This window comes from Aulonocara sp. 'chitande type north' Nkhata Bay, linkage group LG3 (assembly GCF_057382095.1).
Source record: "Aulonocara sp. 'chitande type north' Nkhata Bay isolate Kocher_YH1m ecotype deep benthic linkage group LG3, A_spYH_male_GT1.1, whole genome shotgun sequence".
Lineage (NCBI taxonomy): Eukaryota > Metazoa > Chordata > Actinopteri > Cichliformes > Cichlidae > Aulonocara > Aulonocara sp. 'chitande type north' Nkhata Bay.
Genome location: NC_141346.1, coordinates 26,333,067 through 26,357,025, shown reverse-complemented (window position 1 = coordinate 26,357,025; position 23,959 = coordinate 26,333,067). Strand labels below are relative to the sequence as shown.

Here is a 23,959-nt window from a genome sequence, read left to right as displayed (position 1 = left end):
GGAAATCCAGCCCTCCTACAAAAGAGTGCACAAAGGTATTAGTATGTGCAAACTCATTCGGGGTCGGAGTGGGTGGGCTGTCCCATCTCGCTTCCATCGCAAAAAACGAAGTTCAAAAAGACTGAAAACAAACGTGCAATAAAGTCACAAATTTAAGAAATGCCAGAGGGTTTTTTTTCTCAACGTGGCCCTAAATCTCCTTTGTAGAGAGAGCCACACACCAAACGCACAAAGCGTTTACTGAATCAGTCACGTGGTACGGCCGAACGTCAACACGAAGGTCATCAAAACGAGCCCGACACAGACGTCTGTCATTTTTTCCCTGTCCACGTTTCACTCCAGTAGGTGGCAGCAATACACCTGTAAGCTGGTTTGCCAACTGCCATCAAGCTCAGAAGAAGGAGAAGGAAGGAAGTGGAGGGGCAAGTGTGGCTGTTTGAGTGGAGCGGTGTGTGCAGACATGGCTGCTTTTTAACGAAGCGGACTGAAGTCGGAAGAGAGACACAAACTAAAGTATTGATCCCGTCACGTCAGTGTGGATCTGATACCAACGTCTGTATCGCTTCTATTGATGCTTGTATCGATCCGCTCAGCCTGAGTTGAAGCAGCAATGAGTTCAGCTCAGTATCTGAGAGAGTTCATCAAGGAGAGACTAACTGCTGTTTGTGAGGAAATCTTCTCAGAGGTTCAAAAAACCATCGTCCAGTATGAGGAGGAGATCAACCGTCAGCACAGACTGCTGGATATCAGCCGGAAACCCGACAGAAACTCACACATCATAGGTATGGACATGTTTCTAACTCTGTGCTGTTCAAGCTCAGATTCTTCAGTGTTTGGTTGATTGGTGATAAATCTGAATCTTTGTTCCTCAAGACCCCCTACAACAACACAACTGTAAGGAAGAGGAGGACCCAGAGCCTCCACAGATTTACGAGGAACAGGAGGAACTCTGCAGCAGTCAGGAGGGAGAGCAGCTTGGACTGCTGGAGACCATCTGTGAACCTGATATAATGTCACACAGAATAGGTATGTAAACTGTGATGGTAGTAATAAAAATGAATTAGGCCTGCAGCTATTGATTATTCTATCAAATAATGGATTAATTGGATAAGAAGTACTTTTGTCTCATTAATGTACAATAATAAATATTATAAAGAGAAAAAACACTTTCAGAGTGAACAGAGGCTTGTTAGGTTGGACACTGAAGTATTATTATTATTAAATAAAATCTACACCATCAAAACATCTTGTTCTCTTTTCAACAGCACAAAACTGTCCTTTGATTAAAATCAGAAAGTCTTCCAAGAGGACAAAATAATTTTTTATGCCATAGTTTAGATTGCAGATATCTATATGAAATATATTATTTGGCTTTGATCCTTGACTGTACTTGAAATTAACCTAAATACTAAGAGAAAGATCACGTGTGTCCTGCATGAGGATAGGGATTTGTGTTGGTGTGTGGGGCTGTAGCCTGTAAGTTTATATAAATCCAAAAGTAATGTAATGAACAGTGTAACGAATAACTCCTTCCAGGTGGAAATAACTGTAACAATGACCTGACACACACAGTGTTTGACGTGTTGTTTTCTTTTATTTTGCTTGGTTTAGCAGTTCGCGTTTTTGGTTCAAGGCACTCTCGAGCCAGGAGTCAGCTCCCTCCGCAGCTCCTGCACTGCACACACTCCTGTCAGTCTCACCTGTTACTATATATATGGAGAGAGTCATTAGTCAGCACACACACCTGTCCCCTCTGCTGCCCTGACACCGCCTCAAGAGTTCACTGCACCACCCTTCCACTGCAGCGGGGCAGAGACCACACCCCTCCCATAGTAGCATACTGCATTACTTTAAAGAACGGTTATGAAATGCCTTCGACATGCACACACATGCAATTAATTTGCATGTATGTAATGCCTTTGATATGCTGCTTGGAGATAGTCGGGACTCTCAAAGTGGAGCCAGTGAGAACCTAATAACAATAAGAGAACCATTAAAAATTTGAATCGTTAAGTGATTTGAGAATGGAATTGGAACAGCTAAATCCTCATCAAATCTGATCACTACTGAGGGGTCAGATCAAATGTTTTCTCAACAGCTTGTTTTTCTGCATTTGTCTCTTCAGACCTCCAACAGCAGCATGTTGGTGAGGAAGAGGAGGGTCTGGGTGAGGAAGAGGAGGGTCTGGATGAGCAGCAGGTCTGTAACCAGGAGAGGAACTCCAGTCTGGACCAGGAGGACCCAGAGCCTCCACAGATTAAAGAGGAACAGGAGGAGCTCTGCAGCAGTCAGGAGGGAGAGCAGCTTGGACTGAAGCAGGAGGCTGATGCTTTAGCAGACAACACTGCTGCTTCAGAGAGTCAGACTGAAGCAAGGGAAAAGTCTCTACAGTGTGACACTTGTGGGAAAACGTTTCAGTATAAATGCTTACTGGCTGCACATTTGACAGTCCACACAGGAGAGAAACGGTTTCCTTGTAGCAAATGTGGCAAAAAATTCAGTCAGCTGACACGCTTGAAAAATCACATGAGAATTCACACAGGTGAGAAGTCGTATCCTTGTAGCACCTGTGGAAAAGAATTCAGTAAAAAATCAGCTCTAAAATCTCACGCGAGAGTTCACACAGGCGAGAAGCACCATTGTTGTAGCATCTGTGGGGAAAGTTTCATCTGGAATATGCAGTTAATACGGCACAGGAGAATTCACACAGGTGAGAAGCCATATTTTTGTGGTACCTGTGAGAAGAGATTCATTCGGAAGATACAGTTAAAGGATCACATGAGAATTCACACTGGCGAGTGTCCGTACTCGTGTAACAGCTGTGGGGAAAAGTTTATTGACCTATCAGCATTGAAAGCTCACGTGAGAATTCACACAGATGAGAAGTCGTATCCTTGTAGCACCTGTGGAAAAGAATTCAGTAAAAAATCAGCTCTAAAATCTCACGCGAGAGTTCACACAGGCGAGAAGCACCATTGTTGTAGCATCTGTGGGGAAAGTTTCATCTGGAATATGCAGTTAATACGGCACAGGAGAATTCACACTGATTAACTGTTTCATGCTTAGAGAATATGGGGACAGCTGCGAGTTATAGCAGTGTGCTGGTGGTAGAGCCGACACAGAGGAGCAGCCTTTTGCAGGAGTCTGCTCCTGTTGTGTAGACTTGTTCTTTGTTTATTATCCAGGGATCGAGTTCTGTTATTGTTCTACTGAAGCCTTGTCTTTTTCTTTTTTAATCAAAGCAAGAGTAACCAAAGCTGAGTGTGTTCATTCAGGTTTTTAAGTCTCAGACAAACATCTGGTTTTAGTTTTTATATATACTTGAATATATTGTCTCACAGTCACACAGTGTAATGATTTTCAGGCATGGTACTTGGACTTTGCTGTTGTTGTTGTTGTTTTTTAATATAAAAAAATCCAGCTGTGTCTGCTAAATGCAGAATAAACTAAATAAAGATTACCTTCAAACTTCTTTTGACAGAGTTTCACTTTCAGGAGGAAAATGTTTTAATAAGTCACTTATTGTGAATTACAAAGTCTGTGGCACAAGAAATCCAACAGCAAATGTCTTCTGCCTGTTGTAGCTGCTACTAGCAGTGTTTATTTGTTGTAGGGTGACATGTTATCAGAACGAGTGCATAATCAGCTCAAACCTGTCTGTCTAGAACACTTCCCTGTGGCGCAATGGACAATCATCTGACTATGGATTTAAAAAAATCCAGGTTCAACTTCTGGCTGCTTTAGTCTCTTTGCGGCCTCCCTATGAGGGCGAGAACACACTTTATGGACATGTAGATACTGGGTAAGGGAGAGATGCTGGTGCTATTAATCGTTTGGATTCAAATGAAGGTTAGAACAGCAGCTCTAATGTCTTGTGTGGATGTAACTGTATACTGAAAATATCACAGTGTCACGTCAGTGCACTCGTAGAATAAAAAAACAAGAGCTTCATTTCTTTGAATAATAATTTTATGTTGTTTCTCTTCTACTTCACGGAGAAGTCAGTAGTTCTTTATTGATCACAAAGATTTTTTTCTCACTTTGTGCATTTGTGAAGAATGTGTCATTTCATCTGCATTGATCTGTTTGTCTGCTGTTTGTGACTCAGCAAACACTGCAGGAAGTTTACTTTTCATTATTATAATTAATGAGGAGTTCATTGTATTTAATGTGAACAAACTCAGGTTATTTTTAAAAAAGGAAAAAGGCTTGTGTTCATTCCAGGATCTGACAATGTGAAGCTAATCTGAGAGAATAAATGAAGCAGTTTTCCTCCTTGGTGCTTTTGCACTGATTTTAGTTTGTTGGCAGTAAGTTCACGAGCTCTGTGTGTCTGACTTGATTTCATATGCAAGAAAATGATTAAACACAACTGAACCTGCAGAAAACATTAAAGTGAGACTGAAAGACAACTGTCACACAGAGCTGAGGGAGACACCTGGTGGACAAACACAGACATGACAACAAAAAACACTAAAGCGCAGAGGGATGACAAACGGCTGGAAATAACTCCAGGAAAGGATTGCTGTGCATCAGAAAAACACTCAGCACACACTAATATCTTGTTGGCTTCATTAAGGAAGTGAAACTGGCTGATAGTGTAGACACCAGGCTGTTTTTAATAACTGGTTTGTTTTTCAATCTGAGCTCCAAAGGTTGAAAACACAAATCCTTTTTCATGATTTCCTGTCCTGTCGACACATCACTGAAACAGGCATCGAAGTGAACGGTGGCTTTAAACCTGGAAGAGAGGAGAACTAGGGACAGAGCCAAGCTAACGACAAAGAACAGGACACTTTCTCTCTCTCTCTTAAGAGAGACACAAATAATTTGTGTGGAATCTTATTTAATGCAGAACAAATAAATAGTCTGAAAATAGTTAATTCAAAAAAGCCTTGGCTGCATTTTTGGGTAAATAGCTGCATATAACTTTGTTGTCTGCAAAACTTATGCATAGATTTTTAATATTTACGATTTATATTTGCATTTCAAATTATGAAAATGATTCGTTAAACATGTTTGTGGTTGTAACAGTAAAAAGTATCACTTTTTTCTACTCTGATTTTATGTTTTTTGTCTGATTTAAGATCAATTGTGTTAATACAGTATGTCAAAATGAAAAAAAAAAACTGTAAATTCACATAGGTTGTGCTGAAAATAATGATACCAAACAAGGGAAGATAAACTGTTTTTAAAGGTGAAATGTAGAGGGAAAATCAAAAGTACCGTAGTCAAAAACAGCCAACTACACCCTGGACCCCAGAGGGTTAACCCTTTAAGGCATGGCTATTCAACTATGAAGTTAGTTGGGCCAGATTTTCAAACCGAGGAATTTATCTGGGCCAGATATTTTTTTTGAAGCCAGTAAGCAGCAGATCATGATCAATTTCAAACCCACACAACTGTACTGAAAGACAAGTATTTTTTTTATTCCTATTCCCCTGTAAATCTGGTGACCTCTCACAAATGCAAACCAAAAGGTCCATTTAAAAAAAAGGGAGCTATAACTAAACTATTTTTTGCACATTTGAAATAATAATAATAATAATAATAATAATAATAATAATAACAAAAAAAACATATTGATAATTCCCTTTCAAATTAAAATAAATATTTCGCTGACCACTCACTTTTCCTGCCATGGATGGAGCCCCATCCGTCACAAACAGACATATCCAGACCATTTCTCTGTGTTTCTGCCAGGACCACAGGCAGGGCCACTCACAGGTTGCTTCTGGGCCGCATTTGGCCCGCGGGCCGCCATTTGAATAGGCTTGCTTTAAGGCTTATCGGAGCAGGCACACTTTGTTTTGCATAACTATTTTTAAAACCTAGTAGAATTGCAACCACATAAGCTAGCAAAGGATGAAAATGATGTTTTCTATTCAAAGTAGGAAAAAATGGAGACCAGGCAAAGTCAGAGCTGAAAACTTTTTCTTTTAACTTTTTTTAATTTTCACCTTGAAAGCAGAGTTTTTACTGAGATATTTTATGAGTTGACAGCACCATGTGCTACTTTCTCTCTGCTGATATGAGTAAATGGAGCTCACCCACCTGTCTGTTTCTCTATGTCTATAAGCAGCAGCTACACCACCTACTGAAACTGAGGTGAAGTGCACCAAAACCTCTGTTAGTCGTGATCACGTGACGTGGGTGTTTTGAACCACGCTTCAGAGTTGTGTTTGAAAACATCTGTGCTCCAGAAGCTTGACTCAATGTAGAAACATCTTTTTATAGCGTCCCATCCGCACTGATATCACCTCTTCACTACGCTCCAGCTCCAAAGGTTAACTGTAGCGTCAAAGTGAATTCCCAAAGAAGGAAAGCTTGTAACTCTCTCCAATCTCTTCAAATCTTCATCAGTGAGCTTCCACTTTTTTTTTGTGGTTCACTTGTCCAGCATATTTATTCAGGTAAATTAATCATAACAAAATTTAAACCAAAGCAAACCTTTCATTCTGAGCTTGCAAGGACCTCTCTCACCACTGACTGGTTAGTCAGTCCTACTTTTGCGCACTACTCCTGGCATTGTAGTGGGTAAAAATCAGAAACAAAGAAAAACTTCAGCTGAATAAGAGAACACTCTCATGCTGCATTCACACATTAGAGCAGGAGTGGGCAACTCCAGGCCTCGAGGGCCATGTTCTGCAGCTGATTCAAATGGCTAAATTACCTCCTCAACATGTCTTGAAGTTCTCCAGAGATTTGGTAACAAACTAATCATGTGATTCAGGTGTGTTGATATCTAAAACTTGCAGGACACCGGCCCTACTGAACAGGAGCATACTGAACTTTAACCTTTATAAAATGTAGGATGAGTTTGGCTGATACAATTATAAGAATAAAGCATGAAACCAAATAAACAACGTCTTGAAATACTGTCTTGAACATGAATCATCTTTTCACTCAGGTGTTGCAGTGATTCGACTTCTGGGCCCTATTTCAGGAAGCCGGTTTAGTGCAAACTCTGAGTAAGTATACCCTGAGTTAACGAAAACTCTGGGTTTTCAGTTTCACAAAGCGAGTTTAGATTCATCTTGAGTGAGTCACTATGACGACACACTCCGTGAAGCTAACCTGCCCCCTAGCAGGTTTACTACTGAGCGCGTTTCCAAGGCTACTGTCTGTCGGGCAGTCAGGGATGTTACAGTTGCACTGAAACGTCTCCTGCACTCGTTTGTGGTGTTCCCCGGTCACAGACCCACAAGATTCATCAAAGAGGGATGCCACAAAATTGCAGGTATCAGGATGAACAAAACTTAATTCATGATGTGGTGATATTTGGACTACTACTTAAATTTTACATTTATTCCCACGGTTCCCAGGCGTGATTGGCTGTACAGATGGCACTCACATTCCAATCATTGCTCCTTCAGTAAATGAAGGAGACTATGTGAACAGGAAGTCTTTCCACAGCATTAATGTACAGGTACATAGTTCCCTGTAGCATTTCAAACTAACAAATCATTTCATTATAGTAATGGATGCTAATTTGTGTTCTCTGCACTGTGAAGATTATATGTGATGCTGCCAACATTATCACAAATGTGGAAGCCAAGTGGCCAGCCTCTGTGAGTGGTGGTGGTGGAGGACCCCCACCTGTTTTTCGGGCCTCCGCTTTTTTTCTGTTGGCTATAACGGGTCACATTTGAGCATACAGAGTAAGCAAATATGTACTTGTAATGTGCTCAGATAATTTCAATAAGTGCTTACAGAAAGAAAATTAATGTAGCCTCTAATTGATTTACATGGGACAAACAGACCAAGCACTATGGCTCATAATACAAGTGCACCTTACCTGTTTGGACTATATTTTTATATTTCATTTTTACTTGCTGCCAGGAACGTTTGGGGCCTGTTGGGTTGCACCTGCGCTCACATCACGTCACAAAATAAAATGTATAAAATATAAAATAAAATATAATAAAATAACGTGTTAAATGGGTGGAAATCCCTAGATCAATGTTTAAATTAACACTCACGCATTGACTCTGTCGGCTATGTTTTGCCATGCATGCTCCCTTTCTTTTGCAGCTGAGGCTGTGTTACTTTTTTTCTGCAAGATTTGCATGTTATCGGCATATGCTGCCATCAGAATTTCGGCCTCAAGCGCTGTAAAATACATTGACCGCGCCTTCTTTCCCTCCGTCTCCATGGTGACTCGCTTAATCTGTGCTCCACTAATCAGGGCTTTATGTATCCTCGTGCGCGCGCTTAACTTGGGGTTAAAGCAACTCCGCGTTGATTGAACTACTTGTTATCAGCCTTTCTGAAACCGAATATTCCGAGTTGGACAGTTCGGGGTTACTCAACCCTGAGTATCGTTTTTCACTCTGAGTTTTCTAAACCGGCTTCCTGAAATAGGGCCCTGGTCAGGGTGAGTTCTACCACCAACACATTGCTATGACTCAGGGGTGTATCACATTTTCAAAGTATTAAACATTTAACCAGTGTGAATTTTCATGTGTTTCTTTAAGTTCATCCTCTGACTGAATCTTTTACCACAAGTGCTGCAAGGATATGGCCTTTCACCAGTGTGCACTCGTGAGTTTTTAATGTTGATTTCTCATTGAATCTTTTCCCAACAATGTGGCTTCTCTCCTGTGTGAATTCTTGTGTGAGTTTTCAAGTGTGCCAGCTGATTGAATATTTTCCCACAGGTGTTACACGGATACGGCTTCTCACCTGTGTGAATTCTTACATGAGTATTCAATGATGATTTCTGATTGAACTGTTTCCCACAGGTGCTACAAGGATATGGTTTTTCACCTGTGTGAACTCTCAGATGTGTAGTAAGGTTGGATTTAAAGTTAAACGTTTTTCCACAGGTGTCACACTGTACAGACTGTTTCCTTGTGTCAGTTTTACTTTCTGACACAGGGGTGTTGTCCACTCCCTCATTGTGATGTCTCCTCTTCTTTAGCTTTGTATTGCTAGTAAATCCTGAGTCCACGTGATGGCTTTCTTCATGATCTCGGCTCTCTGCTTCAGGAGAGCTGTGAGAAAGGAGCTGCTTACTGTTTAGTTTTTGTTCACTGTGGGAACTTTCCTCATAAGTCGGAGTGTCCATGAAAATATCAGTCTCCTGCTTCATTCCAAGCTTCTCTCTCCTGACTGCTGCAAAGCTCCTCCTGTTCATCTTTAACCTGTGGAGGCTCTGGCTCCTCGTGGTCTGGGCTGGAGTTCCTCTCCTGGTTACAGACCTGCTGCTCATCCAGACCCTCCTCTTCCTCACAGTCATGTTGTTGTGGGAGGTCTTGAGGAACAAATAAATACAAGAAAAAGTCAGTTATGTGATGATAAATGGTGATCAGACCAGAGAGTCTGTCATTTGACTGATCGTTAGCCCGTCTGTTTCATGCATGCACAACACACGCACAGCAGCTCAGGCAAACAGTTGTGCATACTCACAGCCACACACTAATATATTGACATTGAAGCTCCTCACTGCGAGCAAAGACCCTAAATCCACCAAACTAAACTGCAAGGTGACCATTTTTGTGCAGCAAACCTGACCACACTCTTAAACACAGACATGTTAAAGAAGCTAACAAAAGAAAAATGGCTAAATGTTCCCTAATGGTTCTACAAATGTAAACTTCAGGAAACATTGTCTGAAGGTCATGTGAAAGTTACATTTATGGAATGTGACCATCTCTTCTGTCAGTGAGAGAGCAGCAAAAGAAAGTCCTTATGTGGTACATGGTGCTCAAAAGTCTGTCAAAGAATGTTTCAGTACGACTTTGGTAAGCTATGAAGCTGCACCGCTCGATGGATTGTCTGAGCATTACAGCTACCGTAGTCAGGAGCCTCGCGGAGTAATCTGGGTCTAAAGCTCCGTCCGCTTCAGGTCCCAAAATCAAACGAACACTGCGGCATCACTGAGAGTTAAAAACTGTCTAAACTCTTTCATCTTTAATAAAATGATCAGTGTTGTTGCGTTAACAGGTGTAACAATTAATTTTAACATCCAGGCATCCATGAAAACAGAATGTATTAAATTTAACAGAGTTAGAAGTTAGCTCGCTAGTTTCCACCTAAACATGATATAGCATGTTCTGACTGAGAGATTTCAGAAAAAACTTAAAATGGTACAGCTCTGCTATCACTTCCAACAGAAATGAAGACAGAAACAGCGGTGACTTTTTTAGGGTCAGACTAGCTGGTATATAATGATATGCTACATGATCGCTAGCGACACAGCTATGTTAGCATAATATAAACACAGTGAAGCTGGAGTATGAACGCTAACTTTTTTCCACTTGATAAAAGTTAATGGTACAAATGTAATCGCATGGCAGGATGCTGCAAACAGATCAAACTTCAGTCAGGAGAACAACTGAGATAATCCATCCACAATACAAGGTTAGTCATTAATATACTGCAACAACACGGGAATAGAGCAGTTGCCAGAGAATTCAACATTAATGAATCAATGGTAGGGAAGTGGACGACGCAAGAAGTTTGAGTTATCTGACTGTTTTGTTTAGCTTAATGTGCCTTATGAACTGAAAAGTATGGTACTACAAAAAAAAAAAAAAAAACACAGACAAAAATGAGAAAACACCCACAAATGTTTCCAAAAATGTAGTGTTTTGTTTTCTTTTTTGTAATCAAACTGTTTATTAGAGGGGAAGTGTGTTTTAGGACACTCGAGCCTAACATTAGCTGGCATAAAGTTAGCTCAAAACCAGCCGTTATTGTTGTTTAGCAGGCTCCTTTTGTGAGCAGTCCAGAGACCAGAGGTTCACATGTCTGATCTCTTGAAAAATCAGTAATTGCAGCAATAGCTGAAATAAAAAGGATGTTTCTGTCCATGTTCATGTGTTAGTGCTCTGACTTCAGTTCAGGAAATTAGAATGTGAACAGTTAAAAACATGTCCATACCTGTGATGTGTGAGTTTCTGTCGGGTTTCCGGCTGATATCCAGCAGTCTGTGCTGACGGTGTATCTCCTCCTCATACTGGACGATGGTTTTTTGAACCTCTGAGAAGATTTCTTCACAAACAGCAGTTAGTCTCTCCTTGATGAACTCTCTCAGATACTGAACTGAACTCATTGCTGCTTCCGCTGAGGCTGGACGGATCGATATAAGCATCGATGACGTGAAGCCGACATTGGGATCAGATCCACAGATCGATACTTTAGTTTGTGTCTCTCTTCCGACTTCAGTCCACTTCATCAAACAGCAGCCATGTCTATTCACACTGCTCCACTTGAACAGCCACACTTGCCCTCCACCTCCTTGCTTCTCATTTTTCTGAGCTTGATAGTAGTTGGCAAACCAGCTTACAGGTGTATTACTGCCACCTATTGGAGTAAAGTGTGGACAGGAGAATAGCAGGAAAATTTTTTAATTTTTTATCATTCTCTCCCAGGTCATCCCAAAATTTGATGTTAATACGATGGGTTTTTACAGGCTTTGCCAGTGCCACTATAACTGCATGCTTTCAGACTGATGGGACCGATATAAGACAACTATCATCCCAATAACGATATAAATCACAAAAATGTAAAAATTTTCTGTAAATTCTGTGAATCTTGGGCAGCTGAAGTGTTTCCAGCTGGGCGTCGTGTACCTGGAGTCTAGTGTTTAACCGATGTGTAATGGAGACCAGGGGTTCCATTACCTGGTTGGTATTGTTAGTGATTAATTGTTGGATTAGGAATTTAAAATAGGGTAATAAAGAAAACACATTAGTTCTTATGGAGTCTTTTATTAGGTTATTTGACATACAATTAATAATTTGACAGCTGGTAACGGAAAAGAGACAGTGGGACTGGCCATCCTACCTGTGTCGGAGAAGAGCCAAAGTTAGAGCTAGTGATGAGACGTTCTGTATCGAGGCATCGAAGCTTGTGTCGAGTAATGGAGGGGGCGTTTCCGCGATGCGCGTATCCGGTTGTTCAGTGATGACGCGACGAATCCTACTTCCGGGTCTAAAGTAGTCTGCGTTTAATATGGCTTTTGTGTTGTTAACATGTTTAATGTTATGCATTTTCTTCTATTTGATCTCAAAAAGCTCCTAAAACAGTCAGCGATCACTGTTGACCTCCCTCGGCTTTTATTACCGCTAATCATTTATTTAAGCTCAGTTTTTAAAACCTTAGGATGTAGCTACAGCCCAGCCCATGCAGCAGTATATGAATGACTAACCTCGTATTGTGGATGGATTATCTCAGTTGTTCTCCTGGCTGAAGTTTGGTCCTTTTACAGCATCCTGCCATGCGATTACATTTACAGTGGAAAAAAAGTTAGCTTGTTTATATTATGCTAACATAGCTGTGTCTCTAGCGGTCACGTAGCACATCATTATATACCAGCTAGCCCAACTTCAGTAACCCTACAAACGTCACTGCTGTTTAGTTTTCTGTCTTCATTTATGCTGGAAGTGATAGCAGAGCTGTACGTTTTAATTTGTTTCCAAAACCCCGCAGTCAGGACATGCTATATTGTATTTAGATAGAAGCTAGCGAGCTAACTCCATGCTAACTTCTAACTCCGTTAAATGTCATAAATTCCGTTTTCATGGATGCCTGGAAGTTAAACTCAATTGTTACACCTGGTAGAGCAGAACACTGATCATTTTATTAAAGATGAAAGACTTTAGACAGTTTTTCAACTCTCAGTAATGCCATAGTGATCGTTTGATATATGGACCTGCAGCGGAGTTTAGACCCAGACACGGCTAGTGATGTCAGACTGAACAACCGGATAGAGGCTTGCTTCATTTATGGGAGGAGCTGAAAATGATGACGTCCGAAGCCTCGCTGCCCAGCTGTACCACGTGACTGGTTCATGAAGTGGTTCGAATTTTGCCGCGAGATATGACAGCGATATAAACCCCTCAGACTTCATTCAAAAATGTGGGTGTTTGATGGAGAGTTGTTAGTGAGAGTTTGGAGACAGTTTGGAGGTTTATGAGAGTGAGGAGAGAAAGTCAGGAGAGAATGGAGCCAGCTAAGAAGAGGAGGATGTCCTCCCCTGTGTGGGAACATTTTGATCTTATTCCTCCCAACAAGGTATGTAAATTTCCACAGAAGATGTATTTTCATAATACTGATGGTGCAATACAATTTATGTTAAGCGCCGTTACTTTTGTACAAGGTGAAGTGTTTGCTATGTGCCAGGGAGCTGGGATATAACAACAACACCTCATCCATGCTTAGGCACTACAGAGCTTTGCATGAGAATAAGGGGAACACCGATGGAGCAAGACCAGGTGAGCCATCAAATGCCATGATAATATAGCATGCTTTAATGTTACTAAATGATATAACAATATTATACAGCTGTTATGAGTTACGTGTGTGATATTTATATTTGTGCTTCGTCTTTATTGTCTTTCCTCAGGGGAACGATCTCAAATAGATGAAAACCTGGTTAGCATGGTGATTGAGGACTTCCAGCCATTTAGCATTGTGGAGGACAAAGGATTTAAAAGATTTGTTAAATCATTAAATCCTAGCTATGTTCTCCCCACTAAAAAGGCCATAAAAGCAGTGAAAATTTAGTTTTTACAGAATAAAATGTGAACAGGCAGGACTGAGGCTCAAAGCCTCAGTGTGTAGCTGTCCATACCTCAACGTTACAAAAGCACAACCACTGTCCACACCCCAACCACACCTCACCTCACAGTAAATGATCATTTTAAGCATTTCCAAATAATCATTTTCCATACTGCCAGTATAAATATACACAGTATACTTCCATCACTACAATATACATGTTTTACACACTCCTTTTGTTGTTGACATTTACAGGCTGTGTGCAAAAGGCCACACTCTTCAAATTCATGCCAACTAATATTTTTACGTCCAGTAGGTGTCCTACTAGAGCAAATGAAGCTTCAAGAAGCTTTGCACTGGGGTGAACCAATTGGATGGAAAGCTTCAGTGCTTCATGAAGCTTCATCTGCCCATCACTAGTTAGAGCTGCTTGCAGTTAATCACTTATCAATAACCTAAACATATGTGAAATGAGAACTTTTAAAGGTACTCACCTGTCCTGGTTGCTTCTTGCAGGATGTGGAGCAAAAGAGTGAAAGCAGCTCAATCACCTGTTTAAGAGCTCTTGGAGCAGACCAGTGTGCCGGGTTAGGGAGTATGGATAAAGAGGGTTTTAATTTAGATAGAAATGGGTGAAGCTTATGTTATTGGTTTGTTTATAGTACGTGTTGGAAATATGTATATGTTTGTGATGTGCTTTAATGTTATTGTATGTTTGTTTGTGTGGAGGGTTATGTGTTTCATTTTGATTAGTTAACCCCATACTTGGGCTATTCCGGATGCTCACCTGAAAAGGTAGAGTATAAAGGGAAGCCATTTTGTTTAGTTGTAGTTAGTGTTTGTGCTGTTATCATGCTCCTTCTTTAATAAAGTATCAATCCATGGATGTCTTTTACTCCAGTCTCGTGTCATATTCTCTTTTTTTGCTTCTCTTTTTTTTTTTTTTGTCCCGTTTGGATCTATAGCCATCAGAATTGTTGTCTTGAGGCCAAGAAAGATGCCAAGCGGATTTATTTTACCAAGTGGATCATCATGGCCTTGCCATATTGGTCCATTTGATTGACCTTTATTATAATTATGGATTTATTTTATTTTCAGTTGCTACAAACGGGACAGACATGACTGTGGGATAGGACAGGGGGAAAGAATGAAAGAAAGAGAGGGAGAGAAAGAAAGAAAACCAAAGGGGAGAAGAGACGGTGAGAAGGGGGGGAAGAGAGAAAAAAACACAAACAAACAAAAAAAAAAACAACTCCTGGGTCACCTGTATGGAGAAAAAAAAACAGAAGAGAAAGCAAACAACAAAGAGCAACATAATAAGAAAAAAAAGCACCATCACAATAAACTAGCTAGCAGTAGATATCAATAGTTACTAAATAATAAACGATATTGTGCAGCACGCAAGATAGACAGCGCACAATGTGCTTTGAGGCAGCAGCCAAGAAAGGCCTGGCTTGCAGTCTCCACTCTAATTCATCTCAAAGGCGTTCTACCGAGTTGAGGTCAGACTCTGCTAGTCAGTCAAGTTCTTCCTCACCAAACTCCCTCATCCACATCTTTATGGAGCTTGCTTTGTGCACTGGTGTGCAGTCATGTTGGAAGAGGAAGGGTCCATCCGAAAACTGTTTCCACAAAGTTGGGAGCATGAAATTGTCCAAAATGTCTTGGTACGCTGACGCATTAACCCTCTGGGCTCTATCCTGGGACTTTTCTTTTTTCAACCATTTTCATTCTGTTAATACAAATGGAATGAAATTTCCCAAAGGTTTATATTTGTTCAGATGTTTTAATTTTCAACATCAGCTCCTTAATAATGTCAATAATATTCACTATACACCAAATTGTTCCTCTTGACTCTATCGTGGCCATTTTTGACCAATTGAAACCCATTATAACCACTTTTTTTGATTCCTTTTTATTGACAGTAGTAAATCATGCAATTTAGGTAAAAATGCTTTCATTTTAAACTCAACACATGAAAATTGTAGTTTTTAATATTTTTTTTTTTTACAAAATTGCACCAATTACCCATTTTTGGTTAAACAAGCAATTTTATTTAATATTCTGAGTTTCTAGTAGGCCTTTGATGGCTGACCACACTCCAATGGACCAAAATAATGAAACAATTTTGACAAAGGTTTGATCTTAAGGATCTAATAGTTTGTGTTTGTGCATGACATTGGAGCACAAACATATATTTGCAAGATAGACTGGAATAAATTATGACGCATCAAATATTACAAAGGCTGCAGTGAATTTCTGTGGCTGGTATTGAGCTTTGAGGTTCCCAGTCAAACTCAGCTTTGCAGCACATGTTAAAAGCACTTTTACTCTTGTATTTTTCATAAAAAGATATCATACCCAAAATATTAAGTCTAGAAACAAAAACAAAAAAACCCAATCACAGGACATTTTGCAGAATTCAAAGAAACAAACAAAGAAACAAACAACAACAAACACTAAACGTGTCCTGGAGTTTCTGCAGGTGCAGACAGAGCTACTGCTGTAAGTAAGCCTAACAGCTTCCACATCATTTATTCTGGCTATATGGCAAGAAGGTCATCACTGCTTCAAGCACTGCCTATATGATCTGATCAGAGAGCAAGGACAGCAAGCAGTTCTCTGCCATTGAAGAAAAGACATCAGCCCAAGATGAAGAAACTTCCTCTCCAGAAGATGAGGGGACAATCTCCAAAGAGGCTGACTGCAACATCACAGATGATGAGTACTAGCCAGTGCTTGAATCCTCAGGATTGGGGTCGGGGGGCATGGAGGTGGAGGCCAAGCAGCTGATGGAAAAGGAGCATTTTCTGAGAGCGAGGAGCCGGTGACTGAGTGGATCCCTCGTGAAAGGAAAACCATGTGGGTCCCACTACTGAAGAGAGACTGCTCTACAATCCAGTACCCACTGGTATCAAACCAGGGGTCACCCTGTATGCAGTTTCCTGCATTAGCAGCCTGAGATCTACTTTTGACTTTTTTATAACAAAGGAGATCTTTTAGCTCTTGTGCACCCTTACAAACCTGCACGGGAGGCGAAGGTGTGAGGATTAAAGGACTACAGATAAGGTAGAGATGTCAGCCTACACCAGAATAAAGCAATACATAGCATGTTGGATGACAACACTGGAAGTTCTCAGGAAGCAAAAAAGCTCAAGGGGTTCAGACTCCAACTGACGGAGGAGCTCCGAGGACAGCGTCTTTCCTTCGGTCACCTTGGTAGAGGAACTCCTCAGATGAAAACGGGCGCAGGGGAAACAACCCAGAGCTTCCTCCCCAGCTCCTCCAGTTGCAACAGAGAAAGACTTTATTGTCTGTCTGTCTTCACCAAAACTACCACGGCGATGTCCCACATGCCAAAGCAACGGAGGAATGTTCTTCTTTTGAGCACAACACACAGTGAACCAGCAGTCAGTGATGGGGAATAAAGGATGTGTGAAAGCAAGAAGCAATCCTGGACTACAATAGGCACAAATACAGCTTGGATAATTTAGAGATTGTGTTGGCACCTCGAGTTGAACGGAAACTAACTGATGGCTCTTTTCTCCAATCTCCTGGATGTCTTGGGAAACGATGTCTTTGTCCCGTTGGAAACACCTTCACTGAAGTGGGGGAGTCCTCTACAACCTACAAATGAAGAGTGATGCTGGGAGAGCTGGGGCACATGCTGGTGACCTCAACAACTGCAAGACACCCTTGTCCCTGATTCTCAGCCACTTCTGCCATTGATCTCAAGATACAGTAGTCTGAACCAGAGTGTGACCCACACCCCACCAACAAAATGAGAAGAAGGTGCAAAAGGCGCACCTCCAGGATTGGAACAGCAGCCCCTTGCACCAGGTGTAGAAAGTGCGCCTACAAAAACCACTCTAATGTGGTTAGCACATCCTGCTGCTAATGAGGATGCACACAGAAGCTCACACACACTGGAATATAAATTTTGATCATTTCAGTGGTTATTTGGTCATTAAATGGCTTTTCTGGCCACTAAAACACCATGTGTGATTTTCTTTTTTTGGCCATTCATTCCCCCCAAAAAATGATACTAACCTACAATGATGATTAAAAATATATTAGGTTTCATCATACATATGCTGAATTTATTTGCTATTCTCCCCCAAAATGTAGTAATAATACATAATCTGACTGGTGTTCAAAGCGTATAATTTCTGAATTTGAATTATATTTTGGTTTCCATTACTAGGAGCGGTGCTAATTTAAAAAAATTAAGTCAATGAAAGTAGAAAAATGTTTTAATATATATGAATTTTATAGCATTTTGTAAACATAAACAGGGGGTGGCCAAAATAATACTTGAACTCCCAGTCCTGTATTGTGTTCATGAAGGAACTGAGGCTCAGAGTCTGTCCAGAATCAGGACTGATGACTCTTGTCTGTACCTGTGTGAGGTGGATCAATGTTATGGCTTTGGCAGATTTATCTTAGTGACACTGGTAACTTTTCAGATGAATAATAATCTGCTTGGAAATGTGTGTGAAAATAATTTTAGTGCTTATTAGTGATTTAAAATGCTTGTTTAAGATGTGTTTGTGTCTCTGCAGCAGGGAGAGAAAACCTGAGACATCAAACACAGAGAGTGGAGGAAGGATCGGCCTCTACTGTGGACTGACAGCAGCTCTGCTGCAGATGGTCGATATCACTTTAAATAGACAGAGCGTTCTCACTCCCGAGGCATAACATGTCGACGTTTTGTCACGTCCCGCGGCGTTCCTGAGGAACGCGAAAGGAGACCTTCGGCGTTCTTATGGTACGCGGCGGGTTATGGCTGGAATCCAGTGCAATGACGCTCCCGCGGTAGTAGACGTTCCAGCCCTGTATTCCAGCCCTAAACCTAACCTTATCCCTAGCCCTGACCATAACCTTATTCCTGACCTTAACCAGGACTTTAATGATGTTAAATAGCGTGTTTCTAAGCGATTTGAAGAAAAAGAGCGAACATGTGTAGGTTCAGTCCAGACGGTTCTCATATTTCCTCTTTTTCCGAGGTCGTCATTTAGGAACGTGGTGGGTAGCCGAAAACGTAATATGGTGACGATTTGTCACCTAGCGTAAAATGTTACGCTTTGGGAGTGAGAACGGGTTGAAATAGAACACGTGTTTGAGTAGAGGCATAAAAAACACAATCACAATAGCAAATGAAATATAGCCATCCCAAATCCACTCAGTTGTGTGGATGTGCAGAAAGAAATTAAGAGCAATTAGAGAAAGAATAGAGTCTTCAGAGCCTCTTCTTCTCCATGCACCTTGAAACTATAAGTGAAGTTGTGGTAGAAGTTTTTCATTCTGATTTGTTTCTGTTGCCGTGTTTCCATTTATAAAGCTATTGGTTTATTATTACTTACATTGCAGTAATATTTCTGCTGTCTGCCAGTTTTTGACTCCTCTGATGAAGCTGCAGTGTTTGTGTTCTGCTTTGATCCACAGTGATCTGCTTCTTTATTGTCTGATCTCATAAAAACTGTCAGACTGCAGCTGTGAGTTCAGACCTTCAGGATTCATTTACAGCTTTAATTCTTACACACTATAGATTAATCTTGTTATTGTTAATCTGAAACTCTGCTGCATTCACTGATTTTAATCCTGTGTCTTGCAGCGCGCTGATATTTTCTGTCTGATAATAATTGCTATCCTGTAAATGTGAATCAGCCTGAAATGAAATCAGTGAGTTGTTAACACTGGTGTTGTTTTATTGCACTTTTTCTATAATGAAATCTTCACCTGGCTGCAGGTTTACAGCTGTGTGTGTTTCTGCACCATCGGGATCTTTATGAAACGACCCAAAGACCTCTGACTGGTTCCAGTAACCTGATAGATTTTTGGTTTGTGTTTATTTCTACTTTTGTGTTTCTGATTGAGTCCAGACTAAACTCCAACATTCACTCATGTTTTTAATAATGTGCAGCTATGAATAAATTCAAATGTTTCCTGTTTGCTCTGCATCTTTTTAAACAAACCTTTTAGTTTTTTCTTCATTTGTGTTTCCACCTTCAGCCTCTTTGTTCTTTCTTCCAGCTGAGATGGATTTAAGGTGGAAATGAGACAATCGGTTCATGAGCTGCCAGGACGTCAATATCAGTGGACTGCTGTGCAGTTTATTTATTGTGTTTGACTTTATCGCCTCCATGTGGACATTTATGGGAATCAGTCAAGTGAAGAAGTTGAATGATTGTTAAATAAATGGCAGCTTTAATAATGGACAGCAGGGTGATTGCCAGTCAGCTGCCAGTCACACATTCAGAGCCTTGTAATTAATATCAATGCAATATGTAAATGTAATCAACCCTTTTCACATTTAACCTCATTCCAACTGGATAACCAGACAATGTTACCGTCCAAAGCAACGTAAATAGTCAGTTGACCCATTGTAGTGTCTAAGAATATTGGAGCCTTCAGGTATCAAACCTGAGGCTCAGTCATTAAAGATGTTAAAGAACCATTTGGGACAAAGCAGATAAGATGAAACATTATTTCACTCTGTTAATCACACAGAGGCAGTCCATCAAATCCTGCAGCACTTAAAGGATTTTATTCAGCACAGATGCTGGAAAATCACCCTCCTCTCAATCAACCTGTACACGAAGCAACTGGTAACAGAGATGTTTTATATTAAAGTTTCTAATTCATACAAACCCTCCTTTATTATGCAGACTCAGCACAGAGTCATGAGTGGAGAATAGATTTGTAGTCTGTCACATCAAAGTAGTGTCACCATCCTGTTCAGCCATGTTTACAATGAATCCTCTAAAATTCTGCCATTCATATCAGTGCGCTCTGTTTATCCACTGGTGGGCCCATTTTACATGTGCTTTTTAAATGACTGTAACTCCGTCATTGTGTATGTTAGAGATATAATATGAAAGGTTTTTAAAAGAAGAAAAGCTGCACTTTACGGAGATATTTGGTGTATTATGGTAGCACAAACTGTTCACAAGCTACTGCTGTCTGAAAAAAGAAAAGTCCTCTTAGGTGTTACCATGGGTGATTTGTACCACTGTAGCTCCTCGACCAGTTGGGCAAGAGAAACATTTCAGACGGTTACTGGAAGATGAGAAGATGTGCTTTACGAAACTTTATGGTGCATCATTAGAAAGCACGAGTAACAATGGTCCAATCACAAGTAAGAATTGATGACGCACGGAGCAGAGACGCAGGTGTGGAGAAGTGGCAATGCCCCCCAAAAAGGCCTGGAGATTTAAAAACCTGAGTGGCCCAGGCTAAAAAACGTTTTTGTAAATATTTATTATAATTCATATTTAACGTTGATGTTGTGTTACATTTTGTTCCTGCTGAATATCATTTTTGACTTAACTAAATATCTGAAAAAACAGAGTCCGTTTATTTCCACTTTATGCTGTTGTTCCATTGTAATAACAATACAATAATGTAAAATGACAGATATTGGAAGTGGAGTTTATTCTGAGAAAAGGGGCAAAAAACATTCACTTATAGTATGATTTCTGACCCTTTTACAGCCAAAATAACCAAATAAGGCAGTCTGTATAATACTTGGTCAGGAAAGAGTTAATATTGACTGGTTCTCACATACCAGTATTTAGCCACGTCCATGCTCAAGATTATTGTTGTGATCAACTCGACCGTAATAACAGAAAATTACTTTTAAAGAAGGATCAGAGTTTCTTTTTATTTCTGTCAAACATTTATCACATTTTGTGGAGATGAATGTGTTTGAAAAACCTTTAATTTGTTTACTGCCTCATATACCAACTACTACACCTGCTGCACCCTCTCACCTCTGATGGTGTTTGAGGGAGAGAAACAACTGAAATGAACACAAACTTAAATGCAACATAAGCATCATGTCAGTGGCTGCCTTATCTGTATGTTTAGGATCATTATCCTCCTGCATTGACTGAAACTGAAGGACTGTTTGTTAACTTCAGTGAGAACTCTGACATTTCTAAACTGAAGTTTATTTATATAGAATAAGGTGTTAACAAGCTTAAAAGTTGATGTGAGCACAAAAAAAAACAGGTCAAACAGACTTCGCTCTCAAACCGCTCCTCTTTCTGGAATGAGACACAGCCTGATAAACAAGACAGGCTCCATTCACTGCAGAAACATGTTGTTGAGATCAGAGCTCAGACTAGTTTCAGTTATAAGGAAGAGAAACTCACACAGTCACTGACACTGAGAGGAGAAATGGCACAGAAAGGAGTTCAGCTGGACCGAGAAACCTTCTCTTGTTCCATCTGTTTGGATCTACTGAAGGATCCGGTGACTACAGCCTGTGGACACAGCTACTGCAGGAACTGTATTAAAAGTTTCTGGGATGAAGAGGACAGGAAGGGAATCCACAGCTGCCCTCAGTGCAGGAAGACTTTCAGACCGAGGCCTGTCCTGGAGAAAAACGTCATGTTTGCAGCTTTAGTGGAGCAGCTGAAGAAGACTGGACTCCAAGCTGCTCCAGCTGATCACTGCTATGCTGGACCTGAAGATGTGGCCTGTGATGTCTGCACTGGGAGGAAGCTGAAAGCCATCAAGTCCTGTTTATTCTGTCTGGCCTCTTACTGTGAGAAACACCTCCAACCTCACTATGATGCAGCTCCGTTAAAGAAACACAAGCTGGTGGCCCCCTCCAAGAAGCTCCAGGAGAACATCTGCTCTCGTCATGATGAGGTGATGAAGATTTTCTGTCGTACTGATCAGCAGAGTATCTGTTATCTCTGCACGATGGATGAACATAAAGGCCATGAAACAGTCCCAGCTGCAGCAGAAAGGACTGAGAAGCAGAAGGAGCTCGAGGTGAGACGACTAAACATCCAGCAGAGAATCCAGGAGCGAGAGAAAGATGTGAAGCTGCTTCAACAGGAGGTGGAGGCCATCAATGGCTCTGCTGATAAAGCAGTGGAGGACAGTGAGAAGATGTTCACTGAGCTGATCCGTCTCCTCCAGAAAAGAAGCTCTGATGTGAAGCAGCAGGTCAGATCCCAGCAGGAAACTGAAGTGAGTCGAGTCAAAGAGCTTCAGGAGAAGCTGGAGCAGGAGATCGCTGAGCTGAAGAGGAAAGACGGCGAGCTGGAGCAGCTCTCACACACAGAGGATCACAACCAGTTTCTACACAACTACCCCTCACTGTCAGCACTCAGTGAGTCTACACACTCATCCAGCATCAATATTCGTCCTCTGAGCTACTTTGAGGATGTGACAGCAGCTGTGTCAGAGACCAGAGATAAACTACAGGACATCCTGAGAGAGGAATGGACAAACATCTCACTGACAGTCACTGAAGTGGATGTTTTACTGTCACCAGCAGAGCCAAAGAACAGAGCTGGATTCTTAAAATATTCACATGAAATCACACTGGATCCAAACACAGCACACAGATATCTGTTATTATCTGAGGGGAACAGAAAAGTAACATTGATGAACCAACAACAGTCTTATTCTGATCATCCAGACAGATTCACTGTATGGCGTCAGGTCCTGAGTAGAGAGAGTCTGACTGGACGTTGTTACTGGGAGTTGGAGTGGAGAGGGGGAGCAGTTGGTGTAGCAGTCACATACAAGAATATCAGCAGAGAAGGGACGGGCGATGAATGTGGATTTGGATACAATAACAAATCTTGGGCATTAGATTGTGACACAAACAGTTTTCAATTTTGGCACAACAAAGTCCAAACTGTCCTCTCAGGTCCTCGGTCCTCCAGAGTAGGAGTGTACCTGGATCACAGAGCAGGTATTCTGTCTTTCTACAGCGTCTCTGAAACCATGACTCTCCTCCACAGAGTCCAGACCACATTCACTCAGCCGCTCTATGCTGGACTTTGGCTTTATGGAGATGGAGACACTGCAGAGTTGATTAAAGTCAAATAGAGAAGACAGGTTCATGTTGATCCCTGACCATTATATGTACTTGTGTAGTTTCTAAATGAGGCTTTACATTTTAGAAGCTGAGAAGTTCAGTGGTCCATTGATGTGTGAAAATAATATTGCACTGATTCAAACTGTACTTACATTTATATACCTTACATCAATATAAATCTGAATTTGTTCTTATGGCTGATAATCATGTGAGTTTAAATGATACTACTCTTCATATTCAGCATGTTTGAAATCTGTCATCAGTCTGGTTAGTGGTTTTATTCTGTAGTTGCTGTAGTGGGTTGTCAAATGCAACAATATATTGAAGCTGCAGTGATTCATCAGTTAGTCAATGATTAGAGAATTTATTGTTTTATCATTATTTTAGTCACATTTAAAGCTGGTTCCAGTTTCTGAAATGTGAAGATTGTTGGTTTTCTTGATCATATATGACTGTAAACTTAATGTCTTTGAGCTTTGAACTTTTAAAATGTAACAAAAATTAAATAGTTAATGTTTGACATTTAATATTTTTTTTCATATGAAAAGTTTGATCACACTCGATCATTTATACATTTAAATACAGACACTAAATGATACAGGCCTG

General features: G+C 40.7%; 2 protein-coding genes and 1 pseudogene across 7 annotated transcripts; 2 read left to right on the top strand and 1 right to left on the bottom strand.

Annotated features, from left to right (window-relative positions):
* The first annotated feature begins 320 nt into the window (after window positions 1-320).
* On the top strand, window positions 321-4,267 carry LOC147334858 (uncharacterized). The gene is made up of 3 exons (XM_086286946.1): window positions 321-782; window positions 874-1,026; window positions 2,126-4,267. The coding sequence occupies exons 1-3, from the start codon at window positions 611-613 to the stop codon at window positions 3,049-3,051; spliced, it is 1,251 nt and encodes a 416-aa protein (XP_086143072.1). The 5' UTR covers window positions 321-610; the 3' UTR covers window positions 3,052-4,267.
* Window positions 4,268-7,867: 3,600 nt separating this feature from the next.
* Window positions 7,868-11,305, bottom strand: LOC147334857 (uncharacterized; annotated as a pseudogene). Its single transcript, XR_015128493.1, has 2 exons — window positions 10,888-11,305; window positions 7,868-9,256 (listed from the first exon to the last, which is right to left on the bottom strand). The product of XR_015128493.1 is annotated as an uncharacterized LOC147334857 (transcript).
* Window positions 11,306-21,690: 10,385 nt separating this feature from the next.
* On the top strand, window positions 21,691-23,364 carry LOC147334856 (tripartite motif-containing protein 16-like). 5 transcript variants are annotated; one of them, XM_086286913.1, is made up of 3 exons: window positions 21,691-21,725; window positions 21,861-22,159; window positions 22,232-23,364. In XM_086286913.1, the coding sequence occupies exons 1-3, from the start codon at window positions 21,691-21,693 to the stop codon at window positions 23,362-23,364; spliced, it is 1,467 nt and encodes a 488-aa protein (XP_086143039.1). The 5 variants fall into 5 exon arrangements, with proteins under 5 accessions (XP_086143039.1, XP_086143040.1, XP_086143038.1 ...); XM_086286914.1 differs by having other exon boundaries at window positions 21,691-22,432; window positions 22,559-22,625; window positions 22,743-23,364; XM_086286912.1 differs by having other exon boundaries at window positions 21,861-23,364.
* Window positions 23,365-23,959: the final 595 nt, after the last annotated feature.